General features: G+C 26.5%; 1 protein-coding gene across 1 annotated transcript; it reads left to right on the top strand.

The window, feature by feature from the left end:
- The first annotated feature begins 43 nt into the window (after positions 1-43).
- LOC145837918 (small ribosomal subunit protein uS2m-like) lies at positions 44-3,232 on the top strand. The gene is made up of 5 exons (XM_082945407.1): positions 44-452; positions 1,094-1,207; positions 1,377-1,503; positions 2,320-2,531; positions 2,886-3,232. Exons 1-5 carry the CDS (start codon positions 154-156, stop codon positions 2,959-2,961), a joined length of 828 nt encoding a protein of 275 aa, XP_082801533.1. The 5' UTR covers positions 44-153; the 3' UTR covers positions 2,962-3,232.
- The last annotated feature ends 10,548 nt before the right edge of the window (positions 3,233-13,780 follow it).

Raw genomic sequence — 13,780 nt, 5'->3', positions numbered from 1 at the left:
CGATTATTTTAAAAATAGTGTACATTGAAATTTAAAGATTTTTTTGAGACGAAAAATTAGGTTGTTTTTCTGCACTTACTATGTACATAAACATTCAAAGGCTGTTTTGAAAAGTAAACTTTTTTTATCAGATTAGAAAAATAAATAAAAAAAATGTCGAGAAAAATGATGAGCTTCCTGTCGCTGCCCAGGGTGAGCGCTCAGCTCAAACACAGGAGAAATTTCTCCGCGACGTTGAAACTGAGTTCGGTTCGGAACCCGTTCGCTAACAGTGACGTCACAAGCGGGTTCGACATGCAGCAAGAAGTCGTCAGGGAGGCGAAAGACGACGTTGTGACGTCACAGGAGATACTGAAGTACAGGGACTACTTCGACGTTGAAAAGCTAGCCAACTTGGAGGACTTGTACAAGAACAGGTGCCATTTCGGACATTACAAGGGAAACAGAAACGAGTTAGTTGCGAATTATCGTTTATTAATTATTGAACATCGTCAAACTTTTGTTGTTCGTCAAATATATACATAGTTTAGTTTTTTCATAAGTTTTTACAAATTACTCGAGTATTTATTAATAAAAAAGTTTGTTAGTTATCTTTCTAATTAGTTGTTTCATTGGTTTTATTAATTTATTTAAATTAAACTAGAATATACATGTTAGTTGGTTGCAAAATTATTAAATCGGTTTTCAACAAACTCCATAATCGCTAAATTTGCGTTAAAAAAAATTGCCCCTTTCCGTTAGGTATCTCCCCTCTACTAGTTAATTTCGACAATCAAGAGGCGATATTGCTAACTATGGGATATAAAACCATTGAAACTACTTTAAATCGAAATACTTCCAACAATATCTCGCAGACATGTGAAGCCGCATTAATGATAACTGTTTAAAATTATAAATTTAAGTTTTGACGAAAACAAATAAGATTAAGCCACCGGTAACTCGCAGCTTATGAAAAGCAGCACAAATTTTTCTACAACTTACGTATAAAACAAGCTAAACTTGCTGTTTAAACAGTTGCTTAATACCTTTCAAACTATACTGTTTTAGTTCAGATTAAATTAAAAAAAAAGCATTTCAACAAATTCCATTCCAGACACATGAAGCCGTACTTGTTCGGCAGCAGGCAGGGAGTCGACATCATCGATCTGGACAAAACCAAGCAGCACTTGTTCAAAGCGCTGAACTTCATCGCCCACATGGCGTACAGGTTTGTTGTTTTAATAAATAAATTATCATATTAGGGGAAATCCCCCTTTACCCCCACGTGCTGTGAAAAAAGATTAATTTTATTTACAGGAGATTAATATTGTTTGCAGGAGATTAATATTATTTACAGGAGATTTATTTTGTTTACAGGAGATTAATTTTGTTTACAGGAGAGCGGTGGTTTTGTTCGTCCACCAGTCGTCGCAGTTCGGCCACCAGGTGGAGCTGTCGGCTAAAAGTTGCGGTGAGTTCAGCCACACCCGGATGTGGAGCGCCGGACTGTTCGCCAATAACAAGGTTGAATTTTTTATTCATTGTTTTTTTATGTTTATATATGTTATAAAGTTCACGTAATAAAAATTTACTTGATATTTACTGCTAGTAACAAAATTTGATTAAAATATTTTATTTGATGTAATTTTTATAAGTAGTGCATCCCGTGTTTTCATAAAACTAGCTTTTAATAAGGTTGTTTTATTTATTATTTAAATGATGTATTTTACTTTTTTTAATGTTTACTTTTTTGTTTTAATTTCTTTTCGCTAATAATAAGGTTGTTTAGATTTTAATTAATGGATTTTTTAATTTAGTGTGTTATAAAAGATATGTTACTTGATTACAAGATTAGATTTTTAAAAATCTTTGTAGTTATACAAAAATATAGTTCAACAACATTTTAAGTTTGAAAAACTAAAATATTTTTGTTTCATTTCAATTTAATGAATTGTAAACAAATATTTTTTCTCCTACTTACACGACACCTGACCCCTACGCGTTATATGACAAAAATAATAACACTAGTTTATTATACTTGATTAAATAAATCAAAAAAATTAATTATTTGTTGGGAAACACCAACCCCTACCCAGACGTTTTATGGAACAAAATGATTTATTTAATTGATATTAAATGAATTGTAATTGTTAAATTAACTTTAAATTATTATTTTAAATAATTTATCAGTTATGAGGATCCGGAACGACCCCTACCCGACGTTTAAATAACATTTAATACTCACATAACTAAAATCTAAAATATATTTCACGCACACAAGCAATTAAACAATACTGATAAATGTTTGAGTAAAAAAATTTTCAAAACATTTTTCCGCAGTTGGGGGATCCCGAAACGACGCCCTACCCCGACGTCTGCATCTTCCTCTCCACCATGTCCGGCTCCCACCAGGAACACCCCGCCTTGCACGAGTGCGCCAAGGTCGGCATAGCAACGGTGGGGGTGGTGGACAGCAACGCCAACCCCTCCCTGGTCACCTACCCGGTGCCTGGCAACGACGATTCGCTTGCGTCCGTCACCCACTACCTCGAGTTTGTTTATTTATTAACAAATATTTAAAAAGTCGATTTTTATAATTTTATATATTAACAAATATTTTAAAAGTAGATTTTTACAATTTTATTTTTAACAGTCTTAAAAATTAATAAGTCTCGTGTTTATTTTTTACTTAAGGATTTGTAAGTTTTTTTTTTCGTTAATATTTTATATTTTTTGGTTGCGTTGTGCTTAAGTACAATTAAATAAGTTTTTTATATTTATATAGCTAGTTATATTTTTAATAGTTTACTTCTTTAGATTATTTTAATTGAATATAAGCTAAAGCTAAAATAATTTCTGTATACTTACTAAGCTGGTTTTTTGAGTAAACTTTTTATTTATTTTAGTGTGTTCACGAAAGCTGTTAAAGCTGGAAAATTACGTCGTGAATTAGATGATGTTATGGATGAAGAAATTGAGTAATAAATATTTTGTTTATTGGCCATTTTAAGCAATTTGTTTTGTAATAATTTAAACACATTACATGTAGGAAAAAACTGAACTTTGTTAAATGGTATCGCTTTGAATCGGACTATTTTTGGTAATGTTTACTTTCGAATATTTAGGTAATTATCTATTTTTTTAGTTTGGTTATCCAAACTTTTGTTGTGCTTTTAAATTGATGGAATTATTTAAAATCAGATTTGGAAGTGTTAAATAAAAACTCATTTTAAATATTTGTGTTGATTCGAGACTCGTGTTTTTTCTACGAAATTGTTTATTATTAAGTAATTTTGTATTTTTGGATGAAGTATTTTTGACGTAGTTTTAAAAGTTGAAGAAAATTTTGAGTTATTTGAATTAATCCTTCCCACACACAAATTATAATAAAAATTACGAGGTTGAATTATCTTGGCAGTTTATCTTTGAAAAGTTTTAGCTAATTGCTATTTTTCAAGTAATAAGTTCAGTTTCAATGAATTTGTGACTGAATTTAATTAATATATTATGATTCCTTTTGGTTTTTTAATTTCGAAGTAGTTCAATTTAACAACTAATATAGGTTCCTACGCTGCGTATTTACTGCCATTTAGTATTTAGATAAATTTCATGCTTAATCCACTTACTTCAGCTAGTTATTTTGCTCTAAAGATCCCCAACCTTAATACGTCTTATGTTAAAGTGCTATTTCTTTGAGGCTTGAAGTAAAAATTATTTTTTAACAGTTGTACAATAAAAAATTATAACAGGGCAATAGACTTGAGCTGTGAAAGGGCCACAGAGGCGCAGTGAGATCATAAATTGAAACTTACGCTAGATGTTCTGGCAATTTGATTCTACTTAATTAATCTGTTTTGACCATTTTCTATTTCCTTAAAAGCCAAGTTCATTTTGTTATTCATACGTTTGATTATTTATATCAAATTGCCTTTATGATAAGTTAAAGTATTTTAAAAACGTTAAAACTAAGCTAAAATAATTGTGGCAACATTTTCACAGGGTTGCCATAAGGTCAGGGAAAACAAAAAAAGTCAAAAGTCAGGAAAAAATGGGGTTTTTGAAAAAAAAGTCAGGAAATTTTCAAAATTTAAAAAATAGTTTAAAACCTTTAAAGTCAGACTAAAATTGCAAAAAAAAAAAAATTGAACGCTTTATATATTTTCAAGTGGTTTAAATTAGGAGTTTGATTTAGAAAAGTCAAGAAAATTTTACTAAAAAGTCAGGAAATTTTTCTCAGCATAATCTGTGGCAACCATGTTTTCATATATTCAAAAAACTAACTAACTTTCTTTTTAACAAGGGTTTCCAAAACTTTTTATAAAAGGCCTCGTTAAAGAAGCAAAAAAAGCTATGGTCCCCTCAAACAAAGTTTTAAAAAAAATTCTGAAGACTAATCTTTGCTTTTCATCATCAACTCCAGTGCAAGTTTCAAATTATGACCTTGTTGCACATTTACTGCTTATAGCCCCTAAATTTCGGTAATTCTCCCAAAAAGGGCCATTTGGCCCAGTTTGAACCCAGCTTTTCATTGAAAATTACCAACTTTTTTTGAAATTTTGCCTTTGAGCCAAAAATTAATGAAGCTTGTTTGATTTAGTACTATAGCCAGATTCAATGGTAATATGAAGTGTATTACATTTTTGTTTTTAATAATTGGTGTTATTATACCTTGAAACATTGTTTCTGAATATTTAATCTATGAAATGTTAGATAGACTTTTGTTGATGGTCGTGCGGTTTAGTTTAGTCCTTATTGAAACGTAAAATCTCAGCTAAATACAGTAGCCTAAATGTGTATTACTTAATTTAAACCTTCAGTGTCATCAACATACTTAAATGTAAGTTAAGAACGAAATCAATGACTTAGTTATTAATAACTAAAAAACTTTTAGTTAATAATAACTAAAAACAAACTTAACATAGGAGTAACAGATGAATAGTTTTTCATTATGAATATGATAAACACTAATAAAACTTATTTGAACACTAAAACTTTTTAGAAAAGTAATATCACTTTTTTACAAGTTTTTAAAACATAGTTGCTGTTTATGAAAACAACCAATTTTTAGTTTCTAATAAATTAACTTAGGGTCTCATTGGATCGGGACATACCTTTGTTAATTTCTTTGAAAGTGGTCTTATAAAAAATTAAATTTTAATATTTTTATGTCTGAAGTAAAGCCTTTAGAGTTAATACTTATTAATATTTACATTATGACGAAGTAATCATAGAGTGTTAAAATTTATCAACAAAATTAGTAAATTACTTTTAACCAATAATATCTTACTACCATAAAACGCTGAAGAACTCAATATTTTAACTTTCAAAATCAAATTTTCAGTATTTAAGTAAATTATCATTACCTAAATAAGAAAAGCTAATTGTCATAAATTTAAATGATTAACGACAATTCAAAAACAACACTATTTGGTTAGGTCTACACAAAGAGGCAGTTTGTGATGTACTTTTAAAATAAGATCTATGTTATTTAAAATAGTCCGCTATAATGCGCAAAATAATTCAATTTAAGTTTATTATTTCCGATTAGACTGACCTCAAAAATCGGTCTATAAAACGATTCTAGTTATCTATGGGTATCAATTATGGAAAAAAGTAAGATTTTAATTATTTAGTAATTGGGCTTTATCTAGCAATAAGATCAGGGTTTTTTGTTTCTACCAAGGTGAATTTAGGCACATGACTTTTCAAGATACATCCCTTACTGTTAGTCGGCGACTCATTAGATTAGTATAAGAACTTACTATTTCGTGTTTTATTATTCGTTAATATAAATGGTATTGTCCTTAAAATTCGTAAAAATTTTAGAGCTTTAATTGTTGTTAAACTGGTAAATACATATCTAACGTTGTACTTTCGAGTGCTAGCTTACTCACTCTTTAACTTCTAAATAAATTCACTACATCTACAATTATACATTCACCTTATTATACTTCCCTTTAAATTTTAAATAAACTTATCTCTTTTATATACTCAAATAGTCATTTTGTTTTAAAACCAGATAGTTTTTTAGCAATTACCTCACATCTTAGTAATTTACCAAAACATAAAACAGATTATTAAACTCCTTTATGAAATTAATATATTTATAAGCATTTGTACGGACACTTAGCCTTCAAAAGCCAAATGCTTGTCTAGAAAAGGTAAATCATAACTCCATAAATTTTCTAAAATTTTTAATTAATAGTTTAGACATTTTCTTACTTTTTCTATAAGAAAAACCTTAGTTTGATTCGCACGAGCCCTAAATTTTAGATTTAAACAGGGTTGCCTGTCTTTAAAGCCAAAAGTCAGCATGTGTTACATCAAACTAGTCTAAGTTAATGAGAAAACTGAAAAACATGGTAGGAGCTAAAAAAAACTTTTAATTTAGCTTAAGTACCTAAAATTTCAAAAATACTAACAAATTGATTTTTAAAGTGTATAACTAGCCTAAAATATTGGAAAAATATTAAAACTAGTTGGAGTTTTCAAAACATTTTAAACCAACCGGAGTTTTTTAAAAACTTTAAACTAGTTTGAGTTATTCCAGGTGGCAACAATAATTTTATCAAAACACTGGTACACTTACTTTATATTAAAAACTTTCATCTATGTGCTTTTGCCTTTAAATCTAAAAGTTTCTTTAAAATAAATTCTCGACTTCATTTATGAATTGAAAATAAAATTCTCAAACTTAGTTTAAGATAGGTGTACTGATATTTTTTACTACAAAAACTAATTATATACTAAAAATATTTTCACATTTTACTCAAGACGAAATAAAAATATTGTCAAATTTCTTTTTGATTTTAGAAATTTCAAGCATTTGAACTGATAATAACAGACATTTTGGCAATTTTTTCGAAAAAAAAGGTAACTTGACGCGTAGAACCCTGTATTAAGTTTACTAAGTATAATGTCTTCATATGCTATATTATAGGACATGCAGAATAGAAAAATAGTGGAACTCCTTACACAATATTAACTTATAATATACGAATTAACTTAAATATTTAAATTACCAAGGGTTATAATATTAATGATTAATATAATTGTATGACCCCTTACTGTTATTATACAACTTTAAGTATTAATACTACCATACATCAAGGTTGTCACTCATTTAAGCAAAAAAATCGTCTCAGAAATAAAAAACATAGTTAAAGTTAAACAACGTTGATTTTTTTAATACTTTATCACTTCCTTTTCATTTATTTTAAATTATACTTAATCACACAACTGGTGAAACCATACTAAGTTAAACAAACAGCCATTATAGACGTACTGATTTAATTTGATGCAGCTTAAAATGCCTATTGTGTTGATAAAATGTAGAACTATATATTTTTTTAATGAATCAAAAATTAATTAAAACGTACAAGTAAATAAGTATTAACCCCAATGTATAAAGTTAGCCAAAAAAAAGGGAATTTGTTACAAAAATTAATTTACAATTAAAATTTCTGCATTAAACTTATCATAACCAAACATAATTGGCAAGAGTTTTATAAAGTATTAACCTAATCCGGTTAGTGACAACCTTGATGTAATGCATTATAAAAATAAATTTAGCCTTAAATAGTAAATAAAATAACTACTTACAAACTACAGCGGAAAAAGCAAAATAAAAATATTAAAACAGTTGATAAACGAAAAAGAAAGATATTCATAGCTATTGTATGTACAAAATATCATTGTATGTTTAAAAAAAAAAGGTCTCTGAACACAACCTGGTGTTAAAAAAATAAAAAATAATTGGAAACATGTTAAAAATAATAAATAGAATCTTTAATACTATTGAATAAATAATTATGTTTTTTTAATATAATATCCTTAAAAAAGTTTAAAACTACTTTAGCACAACTAACGTATTAAAGATTAAGGATTTATTAGAGCTGCTCAAACTGTGAACCTTATATTGAGTAATCTAAAGTAACTGTATTAATAATACAAACTTTAGATGCAAACATATTTAGAAAATTATAAAGCAACAAACTAATCAGAAAGAATATTTTTATTTTATTTAGGACTAATTGTTCAATATAACTAGCATATTTTGCACACAACTTTTATTAAATCAATTCTTAAACATTTTCAAAGCTTAAATTTGCTCTTTTGATTTTTGAAAATTTTTCCACAGATAAACTTAAATAAAGCTTACAAAATTCAAGGAGCCTCATTAAAGAAAACTGTGCCTATATTGCAAAATGCTTGCCGATATAAAACAGCAGATTTTAGTGTTTTGTAATTTTTGTGGAATTAATTTTTTATTAATACTAGTTTTAGTCACTGGATTAACTTAATAACTGGTCATAATTATAAACCTAAGTCTTATCGAATTGAAATTTTTAACAGCGTTTGACAACATTAGTATTTTTAATAATCAAATAATTCATGAAGGACATCACTTAGCTAACTTAAACACTTCAAGTATAATAATTTTTACACAATAATTTGTCATTTGGAAAAAATAAGTTAATGAATTATAAATAGGTTTAATTTATAAAGATAAACAACGTAACCAATACTTATTTTAAATATTTTTCAAAGCTAATGCTGATCAAAAATTTTCACATATAACTTTTTAATAAAATAGCTTGCTTTTTTTATTTCAATGCTAGCTCTATTTGAAAATAAATAAACAATAAGGCAAAAACTGCAATGCAAACTCCTATAACCGAAATCATTATTGAATACAAAAGCAAGAATGTTGACTAATAAAAACTAATTGTTGTCAAATATCAATTAACTTTTGAAAGAGGTTTTAATTTGACAACTTTCAAAGCTTTTGTTTATAAAACACGGTTTTAGTCTTTGGCGGGGCTAACCACTTTTCGCCAAGAATAATTTAAATGTTAAGAAACAAATAAAATATTTTGACTACTAAGCGCACCCAATTTCGCTGCAAAGACTTATACCTTGATGTGTTTTATAAAGGGTAGCCAACATATTATTTATTTAAAATTTAAAATAAAAGTTTAGAAACTTGCAATGCAGCTTTATGAGACTTATAATTAAATATTTTTTCTTTACTAGTAAAAAAACTTAATTTAGTATTAAAAATTTCTGATCAGAATTAACTTTTAGTAAAGGTGTCAAAAAAACTTAACTAAATTTCAATACAACTAAATTTTAACTGTAGCTGCACTAAAAAAGCCACTTAGTTTAATTATTTTTATTCAGTATATTTTGTTAAGTAATAGTAAGTAAATAATTCTAAAAAAATGTTTTGAACAAAAGTCAGCTCGATTCATCTAAACAATCGTCGTAAATAAAACAAAATTTATAATTTTGTTATAATATTTTATAAATAGATAGTTCAATTTGAGCAAACTCTACAAAAAAACTTTTCAAAAATCATAAGTTGATACTTATATAGTAGAAAGATACGTAATATGATTTAAAAACTTATTAAACTTCTTCTATAATTTGTAGCTGTAAGCATCACCCCTTCCAACTGCTCCTAATTTTTCCTCTTCTTGTTCTCTGCGATTGTGTTTCTGTGATTGTATAATTGAAAATATAGGAAATGCGTAAACTTTTTTTAAACTATCTTGTCATATTATATTAATAATAGCCTTCATATTAAGTGTTTTACAATTCCATTACCCTGCAACAAATGCACAGCACATACTAAATAATGGATGGTAGACTACTGGAGTTAAGTAAAACATTTTACAAATGTGCAATAACAGCTTTAGAGTAGCTAACTTTTAGCTCGTGGTGTAGAGATAATTTAAAAAATCTAGTAGTGTATGTAAACAGTTTAGAAAATAAAGGTATATATAAAAAGTATGCACAAACACTGTTGTATAGTAGTATGCTGAAGTTTGCAATTTTAATAACATGAATATGAAAAAGAAATATTTATAAATAATTATTAAAATCATCTGTAACACTCGGTTTGAAAATGCATGTGTAAAAATACAAAAATTACATTACAAGATTTAAAACATAGTATTCAAAATACTAAACTTGAGTATTTTAAAAACAATTAAAAGAAAATCATTTAGGCTAGTATTGCTCAATATTTTTCTTTTACAGAAATTATTTATCTTTTACAGAAATTATTTTTTTCTTTTACAAGCTGATAAGTGTATATCACATTACTCTTATAAAGCAAATAAGCAAAACTTTTTTACAGAATTAAATCTTATATAACTTAGTAGTATAATATACACCCCTGGTCAATAGTCATAAAACTAAATTTTTGAGCTAAGGTTCATTTTTTTTGCGATAATTAATCAGTTTAACTATTGTTTATAACAATTTTAAACTAGTCAATGTTACTTTTTTTATTGATTAGAGTAAAAACGCATATACAAGTTAGCAATTTAAAAAATATTCAAACTTAGAGAAACATAAAGGGCTTATTAGAGCAAGTTCAATAAGCTCTTCATGGGAAATGTATTTTAAAAACGCAAAAAATATTACTTTTTTAAAATCTATATTCACCTCCTACCTTTTTTTAATCAGAATTTTTTAAAGTTTAACATGTTTTTCTTTGGTAAATAGTATTTAAGTATATGATTTTTTTAACTCTTAGAAAACAAGTTTTTTTTTGTATTTAAAGATCATAAAATTTCATATTTTCAGTTTCAAAAAAGTTAACATTCAAAAAATGGAAAACCACAAAAGGCATAAAAATTTTAAGTATTTATCTCAAAGAACGCAAAAGAAATTTTTTTTTTTGTTATTTTTGTTTAATAACCATTCTAATTTCTCTCCCCCTCCCCCAGGAACCTATTGTACTATCCGGAATTAAAAAGCAAGTTGTAGCTAGTTTAGACTTAACAAAATAAGATAAAGTAATAATAAAATAAATTAATCCCTATTGGCCTAAACTGAAATATGAGAATGAAAACACTTTAGTGAGTAAAAATGACAAATTTTCTCCAGTGGTAACATTTAGGTTATAGTAGGGTAAGAAACCTATAGCTTGAAGGCCAGATCAGGCATTATAGAGTAAATATCTGGACCGTGATGTAATAATTAGCTAAAGCAATCTTTAAAAAACAACAAAATTGTGATTTAAAAAAAAATCTTTTTTACAACTTGATCTCAATTCCATGGTGTGTACGCAAAAATTTAAAACTTAGAAATTTAACTTAACGGAGCTCTGTAAAAAAATAAATACTGTAAGGAAAGAATAGAAACTAAAGTAGGTATACATATATGTTTATTAAAAATAAAAATAAATACTAAATTGTAGATAGAAGGTTAATAATAGATAAAATACATACATAATGTTTCAACTGTGGAACTAAACATTATGTATTTTATCTATTATTAAGGCCTTAGGGGTGGAAAACGTTTTTTTACAAAAAATAACTTTGGCTTTTATTTGAAAGCTTTAAGTACAAACTACAAGCCAGTTTTTATAGAATTCAAAAATATAAATTAACTTTTGAGATTTTTTTTTTTTGTAAAAAGTTTCCAATACAAACGTATATGGACCGCTAATTTTTTGGGGCAAATTTTCTTGGAAATTTAAAATATCACTAAAAATCTATCTCCTCCTTCATTTTTCAAGCAATTTTCTTAAAATTGTTCGGAAGTGTTCTTATACTATAGGAAAAAAAACGATATCTATGATATCTAAATAAATAAAAAAGTAAAAATGTTATCATTAAAATTAAAAAAAAGTCTTTAAAAAAAAAGTATTTTTAATCAAAATTTTGTAAAGTCTAAAGTAACGCTTTTTTGTTATTGTATAAAGGTTAGACTGTGAAAGTTTCAAGAAAATTGCTTGAAAAATGTAGGAGGTATATTTTAAACAAAATAGTATTTTTCCACTGCTTTAGTTTTCCCTCCCATAAGGAACCATTAAAGCGGTCAAGCCCACTTTTACCGGTCATATCTCAAAAAATAATTTGAATTTTATGAAATGGTAAAAAGTAACTTGCAGCTTAGTAAAAATTCTATTAAGTAAGATCAACTCGTAAAAAACATGGCTTACTAGTAATTTCATAAGGAACCTATTGAATTCTTTGACTTTGTGTCCTCCTATCTCAAAAAGTACATAATTTAAATTTCACAAACTGCTAAAAAGTAACTGCAAGCTAATATAAAAAGCTTTGAAATAAATCAATATTATAGAAATATCTTACTCCCCTGTGTTCTAATTAAAATAAATTTCACTTATTTTTGATAAAAATCTTAAAAGCATTAAATTATGTTTACAATTTTCGATTTAACGTTTAAGGATAGGATAGGGGGAGTTTCAAATACTTTTATTACAAAAATAACATAGGTATATACAAGAAAGCTTAAAGTACAAACTACAAAACAGTTTTTATAGATAAGAAAAATTTAAATAAATTTTCGAGATGTTTTATTTTTTGTTAAAAGTTTCCAACATAAATGCTTGGACTTAAAATTTTTTGGGATCAAATTTCTTGGAAATTTAAAAATTCAATAAAAATCTATCTTCTCCTTCATTTTTCAAGCAATAATTTTCAAAGTTTCAGGAAATGTTCCTTAAATTATAAAAAAAAATCCTTACTGATGAATTTCAATAAATTTAAAAAATTAAACAATTTTTTTTAATGTGTTTTTACTTGAAATTTTTTAAAGTCATAAGTAAGTTTTTTTTATTGAATAAAGATTAGACTGTAAAATTTTGAAAAAGGTTGCTTAAAAATGTAGGAGATAGATCATAAATAAAATAGTCTTTTTTGCTGTAAAGTTTTCCCTTCCCATGGGGTACCTATATTGCGTCCGAATTTTAACAGTCATATCTCAAAAACTAATTTGAATTTTTTAAATATTAAAAAGCAACTTGAAGCTTAGTAAAAACTTTATAAAATAAGATCAACTTGTAAAAAACATGGTTTACCTTAATAATTTTAATTAAATACCAACCAAGTACTTGATATAGACTTACTTAGAACATTTGAACTCAACTATATAATCAATATAAATTCAAGACAAACCCAGTGTTTGGTGCTAAGGGTGTGAGAAAAAAGACATTGCTGCCGGTGCACTTATTAGTTGTCTAATTCTCAGTGAAGTGAATTGGTTGGAAGCACTGTTCTAATTCTCAAGCACTGCCTTTGGGAAGGAAAACCTGAATATTTTTTAATAAAATTGTTAATTGTCAGCAAAAGAATCTAATTAAAAATTATATTTTTAGTTTATATAATTTTTGTAGTGTGTCAGCCCTAAACAGAAAAAAAAAAGATTTCTAAATTAAATAGATCAATGAAGAAAATATAACTACTGAAAATTGTATTAATTAAGAAGTATATAGTAGTCTGATATAAAGTTTAAGAAAAAGTTAAACAGCAATCTTATTATAAACAGAAATTTTCTTCAGTGGTAAATGATTGAATGTGTGAGAAAAAGTACTAAGTGTTTTTAGGGAGGAGATCTGTTGAAAATAAGTTTTATTCTATGGATGCTAAGCAGTTTTCATTTCTACATATTGTTAAAGTTTAAAAAATCTCATGCTGGAATGAAAAAAATTACAGGTAGGAGCAAGAAAGTTATTATAAACGTAATAATTTATTTTGTTATAGTATTTGAAACTTTAAATATTAATACTTTAAAAATTGCTACTTGAATTTTTAAAGTTTAAAAAACTTGACTACAAAATACATGTTTATTAGAAAAGAATTGTTAAAAAAGCTTTACTGCTAAGGGCAGTCAAAATTTATTTTCAATGTTATCTATACCAATTTGCTTCAAAATTTTTAATCTCTATTTTTTATTTTCTCATTAATTTCTTGAAAATAATTAAATATTACTTTTAAACTCTGAATTTTTTTAATTATTTATTTTATTTAATGTTTAATTTTTA

This window comes from Thalia democratica, chromosome 6 (genome assembly GCF_965202585.1).
Source record: "Thalia democratica chromosome 6, ktThaDemo2.hap1.1, whole genome shotgun sequence".
NCBI lineage: Eukaryota > Metazoa > Chordata > Thaliacea > Salpida > Salpidae > Thalia > Thalia democratica.
Note: the sequence above shows the minus strand (reverse complement) of the source record. Positions and strands in the feature narration are given on the sequence as shown.

Bases quoted from the DNA above. Each gene is read 5' to 3' on its own strand.
- LOC145837918 (XM_082945407.1), top strand. From the start codon at position 154: ATGTCGAGAAAAATGATGAGCTTCCTGTCGCTGCCCAGGGTGAGCGCT. The intron at 1,208-1,376 runs GTTTGTTGTTTT...TTTTGTTTACAG, and splicing joins ATCGCCCACATGGCGTACAG to GAGAGCGGTGGTTTTGTTCG. The intron at 1,504-2,319 runs GTTGAATTTTTT...ATTTTTCCGCAG, and splicing joins GACTGTTCGCCAATAACAAG to TTGGGGGATCCCGAAACGAC.